Raw genomic sequence first — 24519 nt, 5'->3', positions numbered from 1 at the left:
TCAGAAGCCCTCCCAGTCAGACATAAATGCCCATAAAACTCTGAAACACTGACTGTCTTCCAAGACTGTCACAAACTGATGAATGAGCCATTCAGCTAGAAGATCGTTGCCCTTGTTTCTGCTTGGACCTGAGCGAGTTGTGGTCTTTCATCTCGGCAGGTCGCTGAGGTCATGAAGGCTCGTGATACCACGGCGACCCCGACTCATGGCTCTCACAGATACTCGTGTGTCTGCTCTTGCTCCCTCTGACAGAATGGCAGCACTGGTGCGTGCGCTGTGAGAGATGGAGATTTCTAGATAAGGTGACCAGCAGAGAAGGCGATGGGTGAAGGAGGGCCGCATGCATCTTGTTGGATTATCTGATTTGTGTGTTGGCGTGTGCATCTATTTCTGCTCGTATTTTCATTTAAGGTGATGTCTCCATGATCTAGCTGTGTCATTTCTCGATCATATCCAAAAAACGGACTTGATGTTCCTTCTCCCTCTGCTTCTGTTCACCCAGGTGACGACCCCTTGCAGCCCGTCACCTCAGATGAGACGGTGTCGGCGGGGGGCACAGTTACGCTGACCTGCCGGGTAGCGGAGAACGACAACTCATCGCTGCAGTGGTCCAACACAGCACAGCAGACCCTGTATTTTGGAGAGAAGAGAGGTAAAAGGAGGGCACAAAAGAACGTGTTGATTAAAAAAGCTCCATGTAGCTTTTCAACTTTGAACGTGCTGGACTTGTTTCACTGAAAGTGTTTTGCTTGGAGGCAAAAGGGCCGATTTCATTTGTGTCGTAATAATATCAATCTTTATTTAAAAGCACATTTCATGGCTCAACAAGAGCGAACCAAATCAATATAACCACATTAACACAAGACTTATACTAAAACTTTAAAAGTGAGCAGGCATGAGGTGGAGCAGAGATCATCTGAGGGAAGCAGCACCAGAGAATCGGGGATGTGAAGAAGGTTGGACAGGTTAGGGTTAGGGTTACTGGGGACTGAATAGGGTTAGGGTTAGGGTTACTGGGGACTGAATAGGGTTAGGGTTAGGGTTACTGGGGACTGAATAGGGTTAGGGTTACTGGGGACTGAATAGGGTTAGGGTTAGGGTTACTGGGGACTGAATAGGGTTAGGGTTACTGGGGACTGAATAGGGTTAGGGTTACTGGGGACTGAATAGGGTTAGGGTTAGGGTTACTGGGGACTGAATAGGGTTAGGGTTAGGGTTACTGGGGACTGAATAGGGTTAGGGTTAGGGTTAATGGGGACTGAATACGGTTAGGGTTACTGGGGACTGAATAGGGTTAGGGTTAATGGGGACTGAATAGGGTTAGGGTTACTAGGGACTGAATAGGGTTAGGGTTACTGGGACTGAATAGGGTTAGGGTTACTGGGGACTGAATAGGGTTAGGGTTAGGGTTACTGGGGACTGAATAGGGTTAGGGTTAGGGTTACTGGGGACTGAATAAGGTTAGGGTTACTGAGGACTGAATAGGGTTAGGGTTAATGGGGACTGAATAGGGTTAGGGTTAATGGGGACTGAATAGGGTTAGGGTTACTGAGGACTGAATAGGGTTAGGGTTAATGGGGACTGAATAGGGTTAGGGTTACTGGGGACTGAATAGGGTTAGGGTTAATGGGGACTGAATAGGGTTAGGGTTACTAGGGACTGAAAAGGGTTAGGGTTACTGGGGAGTAAATAGGGTTAGGTTTAGGGTTACTGGGGACTGAATAGGGTTAGGGTTAGGGTTACTGGGGACTGAATAGGGTTAGGGTTAGGGTTACTGGGGACTGAATAGGGTTAGGGTTAATGGGGACTGAATAGGGTTAGCGTTAATGGGGACTGAATAGGGTTAGGGTTAATGGGGACTGAATAGGGTTAGGGTTACTAGGGACTGAATAGGGTTAGGGTTACTGGGGACTGAATAGGGTTAGGGTTAGGGTTACTGGGGACTGAATAGGGTTAGGGTTAGGGTTACTGGGGACTGAATAGGGTTAGGGTTAATGGGGACTGAATAGGGTTAGGGTTAATGGGGACTGAATAGGGTTAGGGTTACTGGGGACTGAATAGGGTTAGGGTTAGGGTTACTGGGGACTGAATAGGGTTAGGGTTACTAGGGACTGAATAGGGTTAGGGTTACTGGGGACTGAATAGGGTTAGGGTTTGGGTTACTGGGGACTGAATAGGGTTAGGGTTACTGGGGACTGAATAGGGTTAGGGTTACTGGGGACTGAATAGGGTTAGGGTTACTGGGGACTGAATAGGGTTAGGGTTAATGGGGACTGAATAGGGTTAGGGTTACTGGGGACTTAATAGGGTTAGGGTTAATGGGGACTGAATAGGGTTAGGGTTAATGGGGACTGAATAGGGTTAGGGTTACTGGGGACTGAATAGGGTTAGGGTTACTAGGGACTGAATAGGGTTAGGGTTAGGGTTAATGGGGACTGAATAGGGTTAGGGTTACTAGGGACTGAATAGGGTGAGGGTTAATGGGGACTGAATAAGGTTAGGGTTACTGGGGACTGAATAGGGTTAGGGTTAGGGTTACTGGGGACTGAATAGGGTTAGGGTTACTAGGGACTGAATAGGGTTAGGGTTACTGGGGACTGAATAGGGTTAGGGTTACTGGGGACTGAATAGGGTTAGGGTTAGGGTTACTGGGGACTGAATAGGGTTAGGGTTAGGGTTACTGGGGACTGAATAGGGTTAGGGTTACTAGGGACTGAATAGGGTTAGGGTTACTGGGGACTGAATAGGGTTAGGGTTACTGGGGACTGAATGGGGTTAGGGTTACTGGGGACTGAATAGGGTTAGGTTAGGGTTACTGGGGACTGAATAAGGTTAGGGTTACTGGGGACTGAATAGGGTTAGGGTTAATGGGGACTGAATAGGGTTAGGGTTACTGGGGACTGAATAGGGTTAGGGTTAGGGTTACTGGGGACTGAATAGGGTTAGGGTTACTAGGGACTGAATAGGGTTAGGGTTACTGGGGACTGAATAGGGTTAGGGTTACTGGGGACTGAATGGGGTTAGGGTTACTGGGGACTGAATAGGGTTAGGGTTAGGGTTACTGGGGACTGAATAAGGTTAGGGTTACTGGGGACTGAATAGGGTTAGGGTTAATGGGGACTGAATAGGGTTAGGGTTACTGGGGACTGAATAGGGTTAGGGTTAATGGGGACTGAATAGGGTTAGGGTTACTAGGGACTGAAAAGGGTTAGGGTTACTGGGGAGTAAATAGGGTTAGGTTTAGGGTTACTGGGGACTGAATAGGGTTAGGGTTAGGGTTACTGGGGACTGAATAGGGTTAGGGTTAGGGTTACTGGGGACTGAATAGGGTTAGGGTTACTGGGGACTGAATAGGGTTAGGGTTAATGGGGACTGAATAGGGTTAGGGTTAATGGGGACTGAATAGGGTTAGGGTTAATGGGGACTGAATAGGGTTAGGGTTACTGGGGACTGAATAGGGTTAGGGTTACTAGGGGACTGAATAGGGTTAGGGTTAGGGTTACTGGGACTGAATAGGGTTAGGTTAGGGTTACTGGGGACTGAATAGGGTTAGGGTTACTAGGGACTGAATAGGGTTAGGGTTACTGGGGACTGAATAGGGTTAGGGTTACTGGGGACTGAATAAGGTTAGGGTTACTGGGGACTGAATAGGGTTAGGGTTAATGGGGACTGAATAGGGTTAGGGTTACTGGGGACTGAATAGGGTTAGGGTTAATGGGGACTGAATAGGGTTAGGGTTACTAGGGACTGAATAGGGTTAGGGTTACTGGGGACTGAATAGGGTTAGGGTTACTGGGGACTGAATAGGGTTAGGGTTACTGGGGACTGAATAGGGTTAGGGTTAGGGTTACTGGGGACTGAATAGGGTTAGGGTTAGGGTTACTGGGACTGAATAGGGTTAGGGTTACTAGGGACTGAATAGGGTTAGGGTTAATGGGGACTGAATAGGGTTAGGGTTACTGGGGACTGAATAAGGTTAGGGTTACTGGGGACTGAATAGGGTTAGGGTTAATGGGGACTGAATAGGGTTAGGGTTACTGGGGACTGAATAGGGTTAGGGTTAATGGGGACTGAATAGGGTTAGGGTTACTAGGGACTGAATAGGGTTAGGGTTACTGGGGACTGAATAGGGTTAGGGTTACTGGGGACTGAATAGGGTTAGGGTTACTGGGGACTGAATAGGGTTAGGGTTACTGGGGACTGAATAGGGTTAGGGTTAGGGTTACTGGGGACTGAATAGGGTTAGGGTTAGGGTTACTGGGGACTGAATAGGGTTAGGGTTACTAGGGACTGAATAGGGTTAGGGTTAATGGGGACTGAATAGGGTTAGGGTTACTGGGGACTGAATAGGGTTAGGGTTACTAGGGACTGAATAGGGTTAGGGTTAATGGGGACTGAATAGGGTTAGTGAGGGGCCAACCTAACCCCAACCCTAACCCTAACCCTTTACCCAACCCTAACCCAACACTAACCCTTTACCCAACCCTAACCCTTTACCCAACCCCACCCTAACCCTTTACCCAACCCCAACCTAACCCTTTACCCAACCCCAACCTAACCCTAACCCTTTACCCAACCCTAACCCTTTACCCAACCCCAACCTAACCCCAACCCTAACCCTTTACCCAACCCCACCCTAACCCCAACCCTAACCCTTTACCCAACCCCACGCTAACCCTTTACCTAACCCCAACCCTAACCCTTTACCCAACCCCACCCTAACCCTTTACCTAACCCCAACCCTAACCCTTTACCCAACCCCACCCTAACCCTTTACCCAACTCCAACCTAACCCCAACCCTAACCCTTTACCCAACCCCACCCTAACCCTTTACCTAACCCCAACCTAACTCTAACCCAACCCAACCCTGTCAGTACTGACGCAGGTATATCCAGTAATAATAAAGCAGTAACAACCACAGTAACAATCAAAGTGGGTAGTATATTATCTACCAGTTGAGCTTTGCATTATTTATATCCCGACGACTATAATGAGCAGGACCCAGTTATTGGATGGGGCGCAGAAATTGACAGCAGTCATGATCAATCATCTTCTGAATTTTTGTTACCGATATAAAGGTAAAAAAACTTGAAAGTAATAATATGATTTGGATTTTACCAGCTGTTTCCATAATCCTTGGGTTGGGTCATGGTGGGTGTCATTTATTCAAAGGTTTCATTGGCATGTGGCTTGAAGCTCATGAACCATGGGGAACATTTCAAGCTTCATGGAGAACTCATTGCTCTGTGCTTTACTATGCATCATCTTTTGTTCATTACATTCATTTTCTGCTCTCTACATTTGTCAGTTTTAGAGAAAGAGAAAAATGATCAAGAGAAGTAAGAGAATAAAGCCAAGTGGCGGCTTTAGCAGAAGTGGAGGATATGAACCCATATCATTTACATGTCTTTCTATATTGTGCAACAATACAAATTTAGGTCCTTTTAAGTTTGATTTTCTTGTCAATCAAATCAAGTACTGTATTACAGCCCAAACTCAAACACTGTTGCCCCAGCGGGTGTGACAGGCTGCACAGTTGTGACCCCCTCTGTCCTCAGACCCTCCAGCTGGGTCAGGAATAACTTACAAAACCATTTTAGGGAAAATTATGAAACCGTAATGCAGGGCCAAGTCTGAGGGATCTGGGATGAACAGTCAGACAGTCGATGCACCATATCAGATCAGGATCGGCATCATTATTATATCTGTTCATCATCAATAGAAGTCTGTCCATGAATTAAGGTCGTGATGGTAAAGACGTCCATGGGCCCAGGTGCGTTTTCAGATGTCCTTATATGGTGCTCTGGTCCACTCGACCTTCACGTCCTGATGGTCAACACTTCCTGATCACGGAAGGAACATGAGTCCTTGCTAATCCTGGAGCATCAGGGAGCTGCGGGAAGTATTGGGAAGCAGATGGGAAGATGGAGAGGACGTGTGTGTGTGTGTGTGTGTGTGTTAGGGGGGGGGGGGTAGGTTTTTCTCTTTAGTCTTGGTTTTAACATGTCCAAATATTTTAAAAAGACAGAAGGTAAGAGACACAGAATGAATGAATGAATGAATGACACTATAAATGTGTCTGGAAGGTCGAAGAGCTGAAACTTGTCCTGAGCAATAGCAGAAAACCTTTCACTCAATAAAAATCTAAATGTTATACGTAACTCAAACTCATCCTCCCAAAATATTGAAATGAGAAGTTCCCGCATGACAACACGAAGAAAAATGGGAAAATACTGACAAGTAAAGCAAGTTCTTGTGTTTCCCCTCATAATGCCAAAAACTGACATCAGAATTTGAGAGTTGGCTGAGGAGAAACTTACCTGGGAAGACAGAAGGTAGACGAAAAAGGAGTAAATGTATGTGAACTCTGCTGTTGTGAGAGAACCCCCCCCCCTCCAAATGATTGAGGGACATGACAAGAAGAAGGTGTGAAAATATCTGCGTTCACCTCAGTTGGACCTTTGGGGAGTTTTGGGTCTCAGGTTTGAGGTGAAGGAAAAATCCGTCTGGCCACAAATATACTGTGGATGAGTGGTGGAGAGACGACCGTGCACACACGCGCGTGCACGCTAGAACCTGCGCGCGCGCGTGCACGCTAGAGCCTGCACACACGCGCGTGCACGCTAGAGGCTGCACTGGAATATCTCCCCCTCAACTCGCCTCTTCACCCTTTGACTTGTATTTAAGCTCTTCAGATGCTCCTTTTTTCCTCACACAGCCCCGCTGCTTTTATTCTAAACAATCACATAGGCAGCGACGTGTCCACGTCCTGTTGATGCTGCTGGTCATCGATTCTGTCAAACGCTTCATGTATATTGACAGTGTGCTGGTTGGCTTATGTAATGAATGCACGGATGTAATGAAGTCCTTATGAGATAATCGAGGTTAAACATGACAGGTGGTGAAAATGCACTGCAGCAAGTTGTCATGACCGAATCTATGTGCATTGAGTCGCAGCAGTTTTAATGGTTGATTAATTATAAGTGTTAACAAGCAATTGAACAGGTGTAACTAAAACAACGGCCAGTTAATTACAGGCTGTTTCACTTTATCCTGAACTTTTTCTATCCAGTCTTGACCAGGGTCCCTCAGCTCCTCTCTCTCTCTCTTATGTGTCTTCTCTTCAACTGTGACTCTCCTCTTAATGTCTTCAATGGTTTAACTCTGGAAAATATTTCCAAGCTTTTGTGACTGTTGAAAGAGGAATCTGGCGTCATGTCATACAGTCGTGCTGCTATGTTGGCTTTTGAAAATGGATGAAGATAGTCTAAATTCACATGAAGTACCTGGTGCTGTGGAAAGCATCTTCAAGCATTTTCTGCTGCAAAACAACTGCTAATATAACAAACACTACAGCTAATCTTCCAATTCTTAAAGTTCTTGTTGCGTTGCTGGTTGAACCACCACGTTCTGATGAAGGTGGTCCCACATGAGACCTTCAGAAATACCAACGAGAGGACTCACTGGGTTCAACTGGAGGAAATGACTTTTGAATTGGGTTGAAACCACTTTATTTAATCTTGCTTCTTCTTCTAGAGCATAGGTGTCAAACTCTGGCCCGTGGGCCAAATTTGGCCCGTAATGTAATTATATTTGGCTCGCAAAGCCATACCAATTGACTATTAGAGCTGGCCCGCCGGTATTATCGCTTAAAACGCATGTGCTAATACTACAAATACCAGAATGCTCTGCTGTTGTTTTGGTGTGAAAATCCACACTCCACATCAGTTGGTGGTGGTAACGCACCAATATGTGGCTTGCTAACCACCAAGAAAGAGGAAGTAGTCATAGTGACCTTATATGCTAATGCTAATTCTGGCACTACCCCTCTGAAAAATGATTAAAGGAAAGGCAGAAAATAGGACCTTTCTGAACAGGTAGGAGGCAGAATATCTGTTTAGATGTGTAAAATACGGACCTGTCTGTCCTGTATGTGGAGCCAATGTTCATCACAAGTAGAACAACAAAGATGACGCTATAAAATGCAACACCAAGACAAGCACAAGCACCTGGAAATGACTCAAAGGTGCCAGAAAAAGAGATTAAAAGGCATTACATTTACATTACATTAACTTACAATAGCAAAAGATTACTGTTGGAATTTAAAAGAGAAGTAATGAATGCCAGTGATGTGTTTTTTTATTTGAATTTTGATTTTGCATGTGTGCAATAATAAATTAGATATTGTGTTGTGTTAGGTGTTGCTTGGTCCATGTTCAGTTGTTGAGCAAAACTAGTTTGGGTCCATATCTAAAGGTTCCCTGTTGTAGCTGGAGGAAGGTTTTTTTCAATAAATATCAATATTGGCCTGTGACTTTGGCCCAGTTTTGAATTTTGGCCCACTGGGTCTTTGAGTTTGACACCTCTGATCTAGAGCAAACTAGAATGGCTCATATACATACCATAATCGCACAGTAGCAACAGCCCACAGATCAATGCTATCACAGAAATGAGCTCATTTCTTTCCATTTCATCATCATCATCATCATCATCATCATCATCATCATCATCATCATCATCATCATCCTCTCTTGTTCCCTTTCACTTGCTCGACATCTTTCATCATTGGGTTTTAACTGATGACAAAGCAACTTCTGTCTTGCTCACATCTCCCCACCACCTCCTTCCTCGCTCGGCCATCCCTGATCCTGTCAATTATATGATTGTTTATATCATTATATCATTATTATATCATCGAGGCATTTATTTATCGTTCTTCTGCCTGCATCTTTTCCTCATCTCTCACTTGTTAGTCATTTCTTTGTCTTTCTTTGCCTTGTCTCACATCTCTGAGATGCTTTTTTAGTTCCGTCCAGTTGATAAATCCTCATAAATTCCCGTGATTGTTGGTCAGAACGATGACAGTGGAGCCTGGTCTGTAGTACCAAACCACCAAACATATAGGTGACAGGTGACTGGGACTAAAACACCTTTATGTTCAAAGAATCAGTCTTTTCTTCAGTATTTTCAACCTGTTCACCTTTTGATTATAAGGTTTGCATTTTCAAAGATCTTTTTAATATTTCTGAAGTACACAACACACCTTTTCAGGAAAACCATCTGCTACCAATTAATCTTCTTAATGCTATAACTTGATCAAAATGCTCTTACTCTTCTCTCTTCCCCTACTTTCATTTAATTCTTTCATTGTCATCATTTTCTTCTGCTGATTCATCCATATATTCCTCCCTTTTCATCCTTTATTTTTTGTCATCCGTCTCTCTTACACTCCTATTTTTATCTCTTTTGCCTTCATATTTCTAATTATTTCATGTGATTTCCGTTTCCCTCTGCTCTCTGTTCTTATTCCCTTTATTTTTTCTTTTTTGTTCCAATTTCACTTTTGTTCTTTTCTGAAATGACATCTTCAAACTAAGAAACCATGAGTTGGTTATGGAAAGATCCTCAGTTGGGGTTCAGCCAGGCGGCAGTAATGAGCGTTAGATAATATGATATTATATCTATATATACAGTATATATATGATACTGATGTGTGAAAAGATGCAAACTCATACAGAACACAGTCTGATTATTGTTAAAGGTCATATCCCAATTAAAAATGGCTTCATTTCTGCTTCCACTAACCACATCTGTCTAGACATCATTACCCTCACAGAGACTTAAATTAAATCTTAGAGCACTGCCACCCCAGCTGCACTAACCCTAACCCTCTAACCCTAACCCAGCTGCACTAACCGTAACCCTAACCCACCCCAGCTGCACTAACCCTAACCCAGCTGCACCAACCCTAACCCACCCCAGCTGCACTAACCCTAACCCTCTAACCCTAACCCAGCTGCACTAACCCTAACCCACCCCAGCTGCACTAACCCTAACCCTCTAACCCTAACCCCAGCTGCACTAACCCTAACCCACCCCAGCTGCACTAACCCTAACCCTCTAACCCTAACCCAGCTGCACTAACCGTAACCCTAACCCACCCCAGCTGCACTAACCCTAACCCTCTAACCCTAACCCAGCTGCACTAACCGTAACCCTAACCCACCCCAGCTGCACTAACCCTAACCCTCTAACCCTAACCCAGCTGCACTAACCGTAACCCTAACCCACCCCAGCTGCACTAACCCTAACCCACCCCAGCTGCACTAACCCTAACCCAGCTGCACCAACCCTAACCCACCCCAGCTGCACTAACCCTAACCCCAGCTGCACTAACCCTAACCCACCCCAGCTGCACTAACCCTAACCCACCCCAGCTGCACTAACCCTAACCCTCTAACCCTAACCCAGCTGCACTAACCCTAACCCTAACCCACCCCAGCTGCACTAACCCTAACCCTAACCCACCCCAGCTGCACTAACCCTAACCCTCTAACCCTAACCCAGCTGCACTAACCCTAACCCGAACCCACCCCAGCTGCACTAACCCTAACCCTCTAACCCTAACCCAGCTGCACTAACCCTAACCCAGCTGCACTAATCTTAACCCTCTAACCCTAACCCAGCTGCACTAACCTTAACCCACCCCAGCTGCACTAACCCTAACCCAGCTGCACCAACCCAAACCCACCCCAGCTGCACTAACCCTAACCCTCTAACCCTAACCCAGCTGCACTAACCCACCCCAGCTGCACTAACCCTAACCCTCTAACCCTAACCCAGCTGCACTAACCCTAACCCAGCGGCACCAACCCTAACCCAGCTGCACTAACCCTCTAACCCTAACCAACTACATGTTCTCCCATACGTCACGACCTTCTGGACACGGTGGTGGGATTCATTTTTTTAATATCTAAATCATGGACTTTTGCTCCACTGCTCCATTCACACAAAAAAGCCTCTTGTGAAGAGCAGGCTACTAGTAACAGCTCTGCTTGAGGTCTATATTGTTGTTATCTACGTATATGTTGTCTATATGTTATAGAGTAGATACTCTTTTCTACAGAGTGTCTATTACTGTCATCCATCCCTGAACACGAATGTCCTTTAACTTTCATGGAGGATTTCAGCATCCACTGAGACAACCCTAGCTCAGCTAACTTCCTGTCCCTGATTAGTTCTTTCTATTTATCACATCTGTAGTTACTCCTTCTCACACAGCTGGCAAAAAGCTTGATCTCATTGTTGCTTGGTGATGCTCTACAGACACCCTCAAACTTACCTCTCTGCACCTCTAACACCACTTGTTCCTTCACTTCACTGTGAAGTTCAGTGATTATCCCCCTGCTCCCTCACTCATTGTCTCCACTCGCTCACAATCCCCACAAACTCTCTCCAACTCACTTCTTCCCTGGCTCCTCCACTCAACCCACTACAGCAACTTCTCCTCTCCAGAGGTTAGTGATACCAGCAGTACAATTTGGCTAACCCTGAGAGCATCTCTGGATAGTCTATATGTCCTATATCCATGTCACCTACGAGCTGGATGATACCCTCCAAACGCTGTCTACTAATCTCAGAGCGGCAGAGCAAAAATGGCTCAAATCCGGTGCACCTGAAGAGCTGGACCGCCCCCAGCCTCTGCTGTGCTTCTGCTCTTCTGGCATCACTGCTGCAAAGAAGCTGTTTTAAAATGACACCAACAGACCAAACTCTTCTCACAGCTGACAATTTTGCCAAGTTCTTCATCATGAAATTTTGAGCCGTCAGCTTCCAGCTCTTTGAGAAGCCCACAAGTCCAACGTGCAGCTATCCTAATGCCTGCTCTCAGCCTTCTTTCACCTCCTTCCACACATTTACCTGCTCACAGAGAGCAACGTAGCTAAACTCTTGACACGTAGCCCTCTGACTACATACACACTTGGCCTACTGCCAACAAACCTCCTACAAACAAAAGCTCCCACCCTCACCTTGGTGATCCCACATGATCAGCTAACTCTTCCTTCTCCACCGGCACCTTTCCATCCACATTCAAAGAGAGGCGACACCTCCCTCAATCTGACTCAAGTGAGAAACTATTGTCTGGACTCCCTTCTCCCGTTCTTGTCAAAGAGCACTGAAATAGCCAAGTGATGCTTTTCGCAGATGGCAGCTTTTTACGTGTTAGAACGTGAACGTAACACTTTATGGCTGATGTCAAACCACAATCTGTTTCCAGGCCACTTTGGTTCCACTGAGCATTTAGGTCAGGTCAGGACCGTGAGATGTTTGCACCAAGGTCTGCAGCCAGACCACAATTAAACGTGTAAATGAACAGCCAAACAAGATCTGCAGTGTGCACATGGTCTTATATGGAGCAGAGATCTTGTGAGTGGACCATTTCCACTGCTAACCCCTGAAAATCTCCCTTCTTCAAAGCCCAGTGTTAGCTTAGCAGTATGATTTGAGGTCATACAATTTCATCATAATTCAATTTTTATTCAGTTGGCTTCTGTTGTTTGCAGCGTAGAGAAATGTACCAGTGATAAAGATGTTTTCTCAGCTCTTAGCTGGACTCTCCCGATTGCAGCAATTTCTTTTTATTCCTCAGCATTCCTGTCATTCATTGTCTTTTTCACTACTTTTTTTTTTGCCAGAACTACACTGCAAATGTGGAACCAATTATTGAAATAAATTTAAATGATGTGTTTATTCATTTCTATATTTGCTAGAGATCACAACTCAAAAATGTACTGATTATTCAAAAACAACTGCCTGAACCAACTTTTCAGTCTGTGTTGTCAGGAATATTAACTGTGTCTGTCTAATTTTTGCTTTTCTGTGTCTTCTGCCTTCAGCTTTGAGGGATAACCGTATCCAGCTGCACCGCTCCACACCCACTGAGCTTTCCATCACCATCTCTGAGGTGCAACTGTCCGATGAGGGCGAGTACACCTGCTCCCTGTTCACCATGCCGGTCCGCACCGCCAGAGCAACGGTCACCGTGCTAGGTGGGTCCAGCGAATCTCTAAATGACATTAAGCTTTGTCTCCAACAGATTTGTAAAATATGTCTGCTGGGAGAGTTTAGTTAGAAAATGATACTATTTTTTTCCCCAAAATTCTGATAAATTTTCTTTTTTAAATTGTAGTTTGTATTTTATCTGCTACACATCCATAGAAAGAAGCCATATGAGATCCGCAGTAATATTCCAGACTTTCCTCTGTTTCCTCTCTTCTCATTAAAGTCAGGAGGCACAGAGTGATCCTTCCTTCTTAGGGGCTCATTACGAAGGGTTTGCTTGTACAAATATCTGTGTAAACTTGATGTTACCTGCAAAAACATGCAAGCTGATCTCCTAATGTGTGCACTGAGGACTGCATCTTGGCTTAATGAATTTGGAATATGGAGCTTTTCTCCCGGGAAAGCCAAATACTGGAAGGAGAAAATTCAAATCAGAAATGTTACACAATTTTTTAAGCCTGGAATTATTTGCAGTGATTGTGTCTAAATTTAATACATTTGAAGGCATGATGCTTATGGCTGCTGTCACTTTGCCAGAAGGGGACACAGGAACAATGAAAAGATTTTAGTTGAATGTGAGAACTTCAGAGAGGTTCACCAGCAATGTAGCGTCGGGCGTTTATTGAAGAAAATCCAAAAAGAGCTCTGCATCATGTGACGCATCATTGATTCTTTTTGTGATTCTGAAGGCAGATTGAGCTCAACTCCCTACAACCTGAAACTCTCGAGGGCTTTGACCTCACATGAATCGTCACATTATTGTTAATGAATGTTTTCAGTTATCCGGGTGGAAGAGAATTCTTGGCTTATAAAAACTCAAGTAGACTCCCGTTAGTTTTTTGGAAACATTTCAACTTTATCCAAGAGGTTTCTTCAGTTCCTAATTAACTGGTGGGAATCTCTTACTTTGCTGGTTTACTGAATATTGTCTTGAGTGGTCGTTGGTGATAATTAGCATTATTAGAGGTGTGGATCCTTCTGAGTGGAGCACCACTCATTTCATTCATTCCATCTGGTTAACGAACTTGGGATGAGTCCTAAGTTGCAGCCATGTTGTTGTGATGGTGGGCCTGATGTTTTTGATAGGATATTGACCCCCAAAATATGCGGGACTGTATGTGGGTGGAGAGGAGAGATGTGAGGAAGGTAAAGGGCCAGTTATTAATCAGAACAGGAATGTTTTAAGAGAGGGGCCCTCTCAGCTTTTTGGGGATTGCTCAGAGTGTCCACAAATGTGCTTCAGAAACACTCCGGTGCCTCTCCACCTCTAACGCTGGCCATAGATCTAAACTCAAAAACTTTATGATGACGTGTCAAAAACTTTGATTGCAATGAGTGATCACCTACAACAACTAATAATTCTGAGTGATTGATACATCATTACTTCTGGATTAGTAAAACGTGTTCTGTTCTGTAGTTGAAATCACAAGCCACCATCCCACCAACCTCTCAAGTAAATATGTGCACCTCAGTTTATTTAATAGCTCTCACAGAAATATATTTTCATCTTAATAAATTGGGATTTCTCCTAAAAGTTTTTTCAGTAATTATTTTCAAAGTAATTGATATTCTCCGCAAACGCAGACTGATATATTTTGTTTAAATTTGATGCTTACATCAAATTTAGTGTCCCACAATATTGTGAAAAGGTCCAATGTTACCGACTCATGAGCTGTTTTTCCAATATTAAGAATACTTAGTGGTTCAAATTTACGGCTGCTGGCGAGACGTAATCGTAAATTTGGTAAAGTTATTATTCACGTCGGAGCCAACGACACCCGGCTTCGTCAGTCGGAGGTCACTAAAATTAACTTGAAGTCGGTGTGTAACTACGCAAAAACGATGTCGGACTCCGTAGCATTCTCTGGTCCCCTCCCCAATCTGGCCAGCGATGAGATGTTTAGCCGCATGTCGTCGCTCCGTCGCTGGCTGTCACGGTGGTGCCCCGATAACCAGGTGGCCTTTATAGACAATTGGAGCACCTTCTGGGGAAAACCTGGTCTGATTAGGAGAGACGGTGTCCATCCCACTCGAGATGGCGCTTCTCTCATTTCTAGTAATCTGGCTAATTTTATTAGACCCAAAGTGACCTGACAATCCAGGGTCCAGACCAGGATGCAGAGTTGTGGTCTTACACACCTCTCTGCTGCTTCCTTAGAACCCTCATCCACCAACAATAACATATTTAACACTATAGAGGTAGTCTCTGTTCCACGGTTAAAAGTTCACCAAGCACAGAGCAGGGGAGCGGTCAATCACCAAAATCTTATTAAAATTAATACTGAAGCACAAGTTGGAGAAACTAATATCACAATTAAGTGTGGACTGTTAAATATTAGATCTCTTTTGTGTAAATCCCTGTTAGTGCACGACCTGATAGCGGATCATCACATTGATTTATTCTGTCTTACTGAGACCTGGCTTCAGGAGGAGGAGTATGTGAGCTTAAATGAATCTACTCCTCCTACCCATCTTAATTATCATATTCCACGTGTTACTGGTCGAGGAGGGGGAGTGGCAGCAATCTATCACTCCAAGTTATTAATTAATCCCAGACCAAAACATAGCTTCAGTTCATTTGAAAGCATGACTCTTGGCATCACTCATCTGAACTGGAGGACAGAAAAGCCACTTCTGTTTGTAGTTGTATATCGGCCCCCTGCTGGGCCACATTCAGAGTTCCTATCTGAGTTCTCTGACTTCTTATCTGACTTGGTCCTTAGAACGGAAAAAGTCATTATCATTGGAGACTTTAACATCCATATGGACGTTATAAACGACAGCTTTAGAAATGGCTTCATTTCATTACTTGAGTCAGTTGGTTTCCTCCAGCAGATAAACCAACCAACTCACAGCTTTAACCACACCCTAGATCTAGTTCTGACTTATGGTGTTGAGGTACCACATGTGTCAGTGTTCCTTCAGAACCCACTCCTGTCAGACCATTCTTTGATCACTTTTACATTTATGATTAAGGATTCTTCTATGCTCAGAACAAAGTCTTACTATAGCAGATGTCTTTCAGATAATGCTGTAGCTAAGTTTAAGGAAGTGATCCCTGTGCTGATCCCAGGACCACCGTGTGTTTCCCCAGGGATCAATCATTATAATCTTAGCCCTGCTGAGGTTGACTCTATTGCTGAAGGTGCAGCAACCTCACTGAGAATCACGCTTGATTCTGTTGCCCCCCTGAAAAAGAAAATAGTAACTCAGGAGGTGTGCCCCCTGGTATAATTCACATATCAGGACCCTCAAGCAGAAAGCGCGAAGACTGGAAAGGAAGTGGCATTCTTGTAAGATAGACAGCTACCATGTAGCCTGGAAAGACTGTCTATTAGTTTACAAAAAGGCCCTTCGCAAGGCTAGAACAGCTTATTTTTCTTCTTTGATTGAGGAAAATAAGAACAACCCCAGGTTTCTCTTCAGCACTGTGGCCAAATTAACCAAGAGTCACAGTGTTTTAGATCCACGTATCCCTTCTTCCCTTAGTGGTGAAGACTTCATGAGCTTCTTCACTGATAAAGTTCTAGCTATCAGAGAGAAAGCTAACCAGGCCATCCCTACACCTGGACCATCACCAGATGTGCCGACTGTGGGAACATACAGGGTCTCCAACGAGCCCTTAAGCTCCTTCAGCCCTATATATTTTTCTGAGGCGTCATCGCTAATTCAGAAATCCCGGCTGTACCCTCCTGGACTTTCGTGAGACTGTTTCCTTCGTGGATTACTTTTTGAACCCGTTATCGGATTATTGTTTTTTCTTAATCCTTCATGGACTGCTTTTTGTCGTAAATTTACATTCCCTGTTTTGATTAAGCACCTAGTCGTGGTCTCCATGCTGTTTTTGAGTTCTATAAACTTTAATAAAGCTTCTGGGAACGATACGCCACTGTGTCCTGCCTGCTTTCGGGTCCTGATACAACCACTCCTAACAACTGGGGCTCGACCAGAGAACCCTCCGCTTCTCCGCCCACTTCCCAACAGACTGACCCCAACAGGGTTAAAGGTATTTCCACTTCTCTTATTTTGTCTCTCTCTCTCTTTCTAGGTGTGCCCAGTAAACCTCATCTCTCAGGATTTGAGAACCCAGTTATGGAGGGGGGCTCAGTCACTCTGTTCTGCAGCAGCACTGGCAGCAAACCTCCGGCCCAGCTGCGTTGGTACCGGGAAGACCAGGAGCTGCCTGGTGAGCTGTGGAGGGAATCAACTGTATATTTGTGTTCACATATAGTTAAGTTATATAGTTATATAACATATAGTTTTAATAACACATCTTATTGATGTCTGCCTTTAAAAGCACTCAAGAACAGCACATTGTCCAAAGTTACATCGTCAAAAGGTGCATAGTTAAAACAAAATGATCAGAAATCAAAAACATAACGTAGTTAAAAAATAACAGTTCAGCGAAGGAAAAGTAGGAAGTCAAATTGAATAGATTATTTTAAAAGGGAATGGGCGAGAGAGAGTGTGTGTGTGTGTGTGTGTGTGTGTGTGTGTGTGTGTGTGTGTGTGTGTGTGCGTGTGCGTGTGCGTGTGCGTGTGCGCGTGTGCGTGTGCGTGTGCGTGTGTGTGTGTGTGTGTGTGTGTGTGGTCCTGGACCTTTTTTTTTTCAACCTTCACCAACCACTTTCATGCTTTTGCAGCCACTTTGATGGTTTCTTTTACGACAGCGTGTGTGTGCACTGGCCTATCTCCTCTGTTTATGCTTTCATGCTGTCTTACTCCAGACTCTCTTCACCAGCTCTGCTTCTCACTTTATTCTGAACAGTTCTTTTGACACTGACAAAATTGTAAAATGAAGGAAATAAAAGGAAAGAGCATCAAATTAAAGACTAGTTATCAAAGACTATATCTCTTGTTAGTCACAAAATCTTACCTGTTTTATCATTTTCATCAAAAAGAATGCCTATTTAGATACTAATGTCATTACATTCTGAGTTTCAAGCTATCCTGAGTAACAGAGCAGGGGAGGAACATGAGATCTTCTGTTTCCTTCTTCTCTCCTGCCCTCCAGCATAGGGTTAGGGTTAGATCACAGCCAGGCCTCATGTTGAATTCTGGGAGTTGATGCAAGTTTTCAGTCTTCTGACATGTTTCCTACTAAGAACGGAGACTGTGGCAGGATGTGAGGATGTCGTTATATGAAGCACTGCCCTAACCTTACCCTAACCTAACCTTACCCTAACCCTAACCTTACCCTAACCCAGTGCTTCTCAGTTATTTTCTGTTACGCCCCCCCTAGGAAGAAGAAAACATTTTGCGCCCCCCCCCCCGCCGTGACTATAATTAGTATCATTTGTCTATGAAATTGTTATAAGTACACCTCTGCATAACATTGTATCCTTATTAATATTAAAGAAATATAGACCAAAGCGGGATGATTGTTGCCAATATTCGGCACGTTTTTGCCGAAAAAACTCAAGCGGCTGATCAGCGTGACTGGGGTGTAATGTCTTTAAGTGAGGGTTAGGGTTAGTGCTAGGGTTAACCAGGGTTAGGGTTAACCAGGGTTAGTGTTATCAGTGTGACTGGGGTGTAATGTCTTTAAGTGAGGGTTAGGGTTAACCAGGGTTAGGGTTAACCAGGGTTAGGGTTATCAGCGTGACTGGGGTGTAATGTCTTTAAGTGAGGCCTTCATTTATTTGGCTCCATGCTGTCCTGCCAACATTTTTAGACACAGTAAACACACCGGTCTTTCCTCGTCTCCCACCGTAGTCGCAGTGAAGCCAAGCGCTATAAATGCTTCGTCATATTTCCTCGTCTTAGCTTTCGGGAGACTTTCGTATGTCTCATTATCTCCGTCTCTCTCCGCCTTTTCTTTTCATCACTGTTAAGTATGTTTTCATGCTGTCTCTTGGTGGTTTGTTCACTGCACTTCCTATCTCTTGCTCTGTGGTGTGTGCGCGCGGGATGTGCAATTACACTTTATTCTAGTACGGCAAAAAAAAAAAAAAAAAGTTCTCCGGGGTCACACGCGCCCCCCCTGGCATCGCCCCACTATTTGAGAAGCGCTGCCCTAACCTTAACCCTAACCTTAACCCTAACCTAACCCTAACCTTACCCTAACCCTATTGTGCGGAAATGTTATATTATCATTTTGTGGCATTCTATCATGATGATGGCAAAGGAAAGCGCTCAGGTAAACCAGGTCACTGGGGTTAGGGTTAGGGTCAGGGTTAGGGTACTTCTGCCGTGACAGGCTGAACAACATGAAACACAACTTCCAATTTCATCAAAGTCATTTTGCTTCTTAAAATTCTGTTTAATTTCCTGCCTCCCTGGTGCTCTCGTCTCTGATTAACACGCACCCTCCTTTGACTGTCTCCCAACTGTTGGATTCTGCTCTTTGTCGCAGGTGGTCAAGAAAAGGTGGAGTCCGATCCAGATAATCCCACTTACAAAGTGAGCAGTGAGCTCACCCTGGAGGTGAGCCGCAGCGACAACAAGGCCTTCATCACCTGTGCCGTCGACCATGCTACTCTGACTTCAGGGAACAAGAAGAGCGTCCAGGCTCTGCGGGTGGAGTGTGAGTCCAGTGGGGAGGGAGTGGGTCCAGTGGGGAGGGAGTGGGTCCAGTGGGGAGGGAGTGGGTCCAGTGGGGAGGGAGTGAGTCCAGTGGGTCGGGAGTGGGTCCTGTGGGGAGGGAGTGGGAAAAACTGGAGAGGAAATACTGTGTGTGTTCCATTTATCTTTAAACGACTGCTGCTAATACTACTATTGTTGCTACGACTACTGCTACTACTACTAGTACTGCTATTATTATTAATAATAATTACTATTATGGATTCTGCATTGGTGCTGCCACCTAGTGGCACTTGGGTTCCTAAGCAGGAAATGTGGTGGCGTAAGTGGTGTCACTGTGGGAGGCAGTGACACCTACAGGATATAGTTGGGTTAGATGGAGAGGAATGAGACCACTGTTAGTTGTGTCTATGCCCTCATTTGCTTTATATGACTCTGATTCTTTTTCTGTTTCTTTTCTGTCAGATTCTCCAAATGTGCAGATTTTGCCCAGCAGTGATCTGCCAAGGGAGGGGGAGAGGTTTAATCTTCAGTGTTTGGGCAACAGTAACCCTGAGTAAGGCTCGCACACTACAGAACACCATATAATATTCATAAGATGCTCCTAAGTCTCTTTACACAAATCTCGACACATATTTGCAGAGAAGAATCTTTTTGACATTAGTAAACCAACCTGGTCAGGGTTGAGTGAAAAATATGCACTTACAACTCACCTACCACATAGTCTTATTAATAAAACTGGAAAAAAAACAACCTCAAAATTTATTATATAATACTAAACATTTGATTTTGAAACATATGAGGATCAATAATCTATGAGTGGCAACATACAGAAAACGGCTGATTGTATATTAAACTGATACAGGGCCTCGGCTTTAAATCAAACCTGCACACTGATACACTCTTTCCCCTTCTATTACTGAGAACAGTGTATCTCATTACTTTTATTCTACATATTGTTTTTGCTTTTATATTGTCTCTAATATTTTCTTTAATTGTATTCTTGAGTTGGTGTAATGGAGTATTTTCCCATCGTGGGGTCAACAGAAATTCTTATCAAATGCAAGTCTAGGAGGAAATTATCCCCAAAAAACATGAAACAAGTTTTTTCAATATTCTGAACAAGTCAAGAGGGAAATGAGGGAGGGAATGAATTGCAGGAGTACTTCAACACTCTCCTCCATCCTACCAAAGCATGTTCCTTTGAGGAGACAGCCCAGAGCCACAGGACAGAGGGTTCAGAGGCACTAATCAGTTCTATCGTGGTAGTGCTGCAGAGCTGGATGTGGTCCAGCCTGAGTACCTTAAGGCTCTGGATGTTGTAGGGATTGTCTTGGATGGGATGCCTCTGCAACTGTGCCTGTGGACATCAGGGGCAGTGCCCATGGAATGGCTAGAATGGTGGTCCCTCTCTTCAAGAAAGGGGACCAGATGGTGTGTTCCCAAATCTCACATTCATTAGTAATGTGGTTTCCATCCTGGTCATGGAACAGGTTTGCACACTTGCCAGGGTGCTGAAAGGTTCATGGGTTTTACAGTGATGAATTCAAACCTGACATGCCCAGAACCCCAAATGCAAACACAGCAAAACAGATGAGTTTGAAAATCTCCTTTGCTGGGTAAAACTGCACAAATCAAAGCTGGAAACAGGTAATGGCCACTGTAGACTGGTACAGTGGCCTCGGAGCAGGGTTAGTATGGCAGACAGGAACGAGTAGCTCAGGGCTGTAAGCAGAGAGATAGCATGGACGAGTGAGCAACGAGGATTGCAACTCAAGAAAACTACATTTGAGCAAGACTCTTACCATTGGAGGTTTCATGAGTGGATGAATAATCCAGTCTTTTAACACTGATAGGAGGTGATGTAGATCAGCCTGGAATAAACTAGAGGTCTCAGGCTGCAAACTACTGCAGTACATGCTGAAGGTCCTGGCTCAATGAAGCCAACAGGACATCATCTGCGCGATGATGAAGCAGAGATGAAATCATGTACCGCATTTTCACTACCTTAAGGCGCACCGTATTAAAAGGTGCAGTCTCAGTTGCAGGTGCTATTTCTGTATTTAACACATACATAAGGCGCACTGGATTATAGGGCGCGGGCGTGGTAGAACATACCAGTACGCTAGCTTAAAACATGCATGCTAGCCTGTATTTAGCAATGTACTCACGTACATCATCTTCTGTATCCGAAATGAATCTGAAATGGCTTTTTCGAAAGCCGAAAAGCATTTACAGATTTTGGAACTCGGTGCACACATAAGGTGCCCCGTCCATGTGGGAGAAAATTTAAGACTTTTAAGTGCGCCTTATGGTCTCAAAAATACAGTAGTTCCCCAACTGGACTGGTTACATCTAGAAATTCTGTCCTCAAAAATTCTGGACAGAACCAGTGACAAAGAGTAGCCCTGTTGGGGTCCAAGATGCAGCGGAAGCAGGACTGACTTACTGCCGGCAATGCAATCCTAGTGCCTGCTCTGTTCTTACAGAGCCAGAACAGCCCTTAGCAGAATGCCACAGCCCCCAAAGGGTATAGAGCTCATCCAATCTTCCAAAACCAGGTTTCTCCTGAATCTGGGGCTTTGACTATCGGCCGACTGCTCCTTTCAGGTTTCCTGTCATGGATCTTTCTGGAGGCGCTGGGAAGTGTGATCAGCCTGTAGTTGGAACACAGGGTTCTGATTTCTAAAAAGAGGTACTGCCACCCCGGTTTGCCACTCTAGAAGAACTGTCCCCACTTGCCATGTGATGCTGCAGAGGCATTACAACCAAGACAGCCCCACAACATCCAGAGGCTTGAGCTAGTCAGGGCAGATCTCATCCACCCCCGATACCAAGGAGATACTAACCGCCTCAGTGGCTTCGGCTTGGGTGATTCCACATCAGAGTCCTCAGCCTCCCTCAATAAAAGGCGTGTTGTGGGATTGAGGAGCTCCTTGAAGTATTCCTTACACCATCCACCACTATCCCTATTTTAGGTCAAAATCTCCCCACCTGCTTCATAAACAATGTTGACAGAACACAGCTTCCCCCTCCTGAAGCGCCGGATGAAGACCTCCCTGACGGAGGGCTCGGACAGACAATCCCAAAAAAACTCACAATATATTTGGGTCTGCCCGTTCTGTCCACATTCCTCCCCCATCAACTGCTCAGCCCAATTGGAGTTGGACAGTCTAACTGTGTTTTCTAGATTTGGAAAAGTCTTATGGCTGTATACAAAGAGGAACCCTATTGAGGGCACCCCAGGAAGATGGGGCAGCTGATACCATACGAAAGGCTCCTAAATCTCCAAATAATTTATTTGTTGTGAATGAACTCGGTTAAATAGTAATTCCTCAACTATCAATCTCAGCAAACCCACGTTTGGCACAGTAAAATCTCTAGATGCAAAAGTCTATGTGCACATGCATGAGCAAGAGTGCCATAATAGTCCCATAATACACATTTTCTGTCTATGGTCACGTCCTGTCAGAAAAATAATCCGCTGCACAACTTTTACACTGCCTTTCCCCAAAGCCTGTCTAAAAGAACAGAAAGGAATATGTGCTGTAGATTCCATTATCCTGCCCATCTACTCAATTAGTGTGGCTCAGGAGTGCTAATAATTGTATCATAAAGCTGTGTGAAGATGCTGAACCTAATGAAACTGTTCTTTAAACAAATTTCCAGATAAAAGCCTTGCAGAAGGCTGACACATTATGATGACCGACATCACATGTGTACAGGGTTACATTGTTGGTTTGACCACACTGTGCAGCACTTGACAATATTCCATTAAACTAGGTAAAGTAACTAAGATGTCATTGGAATTTTAGTGTTAGTAATACATTGTTGTCTGATATAGCTATCAAATATAAAATGATAAAAATCTAGATGCTTTGGAATTATCACATTTTTCAATGATGAAACTTTTAGTCTTCATGTCTTCTCAAACTATGTTCATTTATATCCAGTCTTGAATCTTCTTCTGGCAGTTCCACCCTCTTATACTCATGAAATCCTTATTTCTCCTCGGTCTATGTTGCAATCATCTCCGTCTGCTTCGTCTCAAAAACAGCTAACGTGCTGTAACTCTGATGGACTCAGTCTGGATCCTCCAGCTCTGCCACCTGTCTTCTCCTCCGTGCCTCTGGCTCTAAACCAAAAAGCATCACTGCTCTAACACCATCTCGTGCAACTTTCTTGATCAACTTGCACATCCTCTTTCATCACACAGTACACCTGGTATGTTTCTCCACCCATTCCAACCTTCTTGTTAACCCTTCTTCACTTTTCCACAATCTTGATTGTTCTGGAATGTTGCATTTTAAGTATTTCAGTCATCCAGCTTCTTCATGTCTTCATGTCTCTTCTCCATAACCCCTTCATTCTACTTGAGTTCCTGTCATTCATTTTGTGGATGCAATTTGTCTTACGTGTCCTCTCCAGGATAGGCCTCTATGTCTCTAATTTCTCTTTCACTTGCTCCCTCCTCTCCCTACAGAACACATTATCAACATCAAGATCATCATCCATAGAGATTCCTGACTAATCTCACCAGTCAGCATGTTCATCACAACAGATCTCAACCCTGATGCAGTCCTACCTTCACATTAACCACCGTATTTTCGCTACCTTAAGGCGCACCGTATTAAAAGGCGCAGTCTCAGTTACGGATGCTATTTCTGTACTTAACACATACATAAGGAGCGCCGGATTATAGGGTGCGGGCGTGGTAAAACATACCAGTACGCTAGCTTAAAACATGCATGCTAGTGTATATTTAGCAATGTACTCACGTTATTTTTTGATCAATCCTCATCCACAAATCCATCAAAGTCCTCTTCTTCTGTATCCAAAATGAATCTGAAATGGCCTTTGCGAAAGCCGGCGAGCCGAAAAGCATTTACAGATTTTGGAACTCGGTGCACATAAGGCGCACTGCAAGGTGACCAATCCATTTGGGAGAAAATTTAAACCTCTTAAGTGCGCCTTATGGTTGCGAAAATACGATAGTCACACCTCCAGCAGGCCTCACCTCTGTCCCACACCTCTCATGTATGTCCTGGATCACTCTAACATACCACACTTCCTGTTCTACAGCTCTGTGACCTTCTGTATAATACCTCTATAATTTATTGGTTCCACCACCAAGTCTCCTTGATTGCTATTCT

The 24519-nt window shown here is 44.5% G+C and overlaps 1 protein-coding gene across 4 annotated transcripts in view; it reads left to right on the top strand.

Annotated features, from left to right (window-relative positions):
• The window catches only part of cadm3 (cell adhesion molecule 3), a 66881-nt gene that overhangs the window by 30710 nt on the left and 11652 nt on the right, over positions 1-24519 (top strand). For all 4 annotated transcript variants that reach the window (XM_029831067.1, XM_029831069.1, XM_029831068.1 and 1 more), the window contains exons 3-7: positions 503-652; positions 12679-12831; positions 16893-17030; positions 19200-19370; positions 19832-19922. In XM_029831067.1, coding sequence (XP_029686927.1) covers positions 503-652; positions 12679-12831; positions 16893-17030; positions 19200-19370; positions 19832-19922 — 703 coding nt within the window. The remainder of the gene's footprint in view (positions 1-502; positions 653-12678; positions 12832-16892; positions 17031-19199; positions 19371-19831; positions 19923-24519) is intronic.

This window comes from Takifugu rubripes, chromosome 22 (genome assembly GCF_901000725.2).
Source record: "Takifugu rubripes chromosome 22, fTakRub1.2, whole genome shotgun sequence".
In the NCBI taxonomy this organism is placed as follows: domain Eukaryota; kingdom Metazoa; phylum Chordata; class Actinopteri; order Tetraodontiformes; family Tetraodontidae; genus Takifugu; species Takifugu rubripes.
Note: the sequence above shows the minus strand (reverse complement) of the source record. Positions and strands in the feature narration are given on the sequence as shown.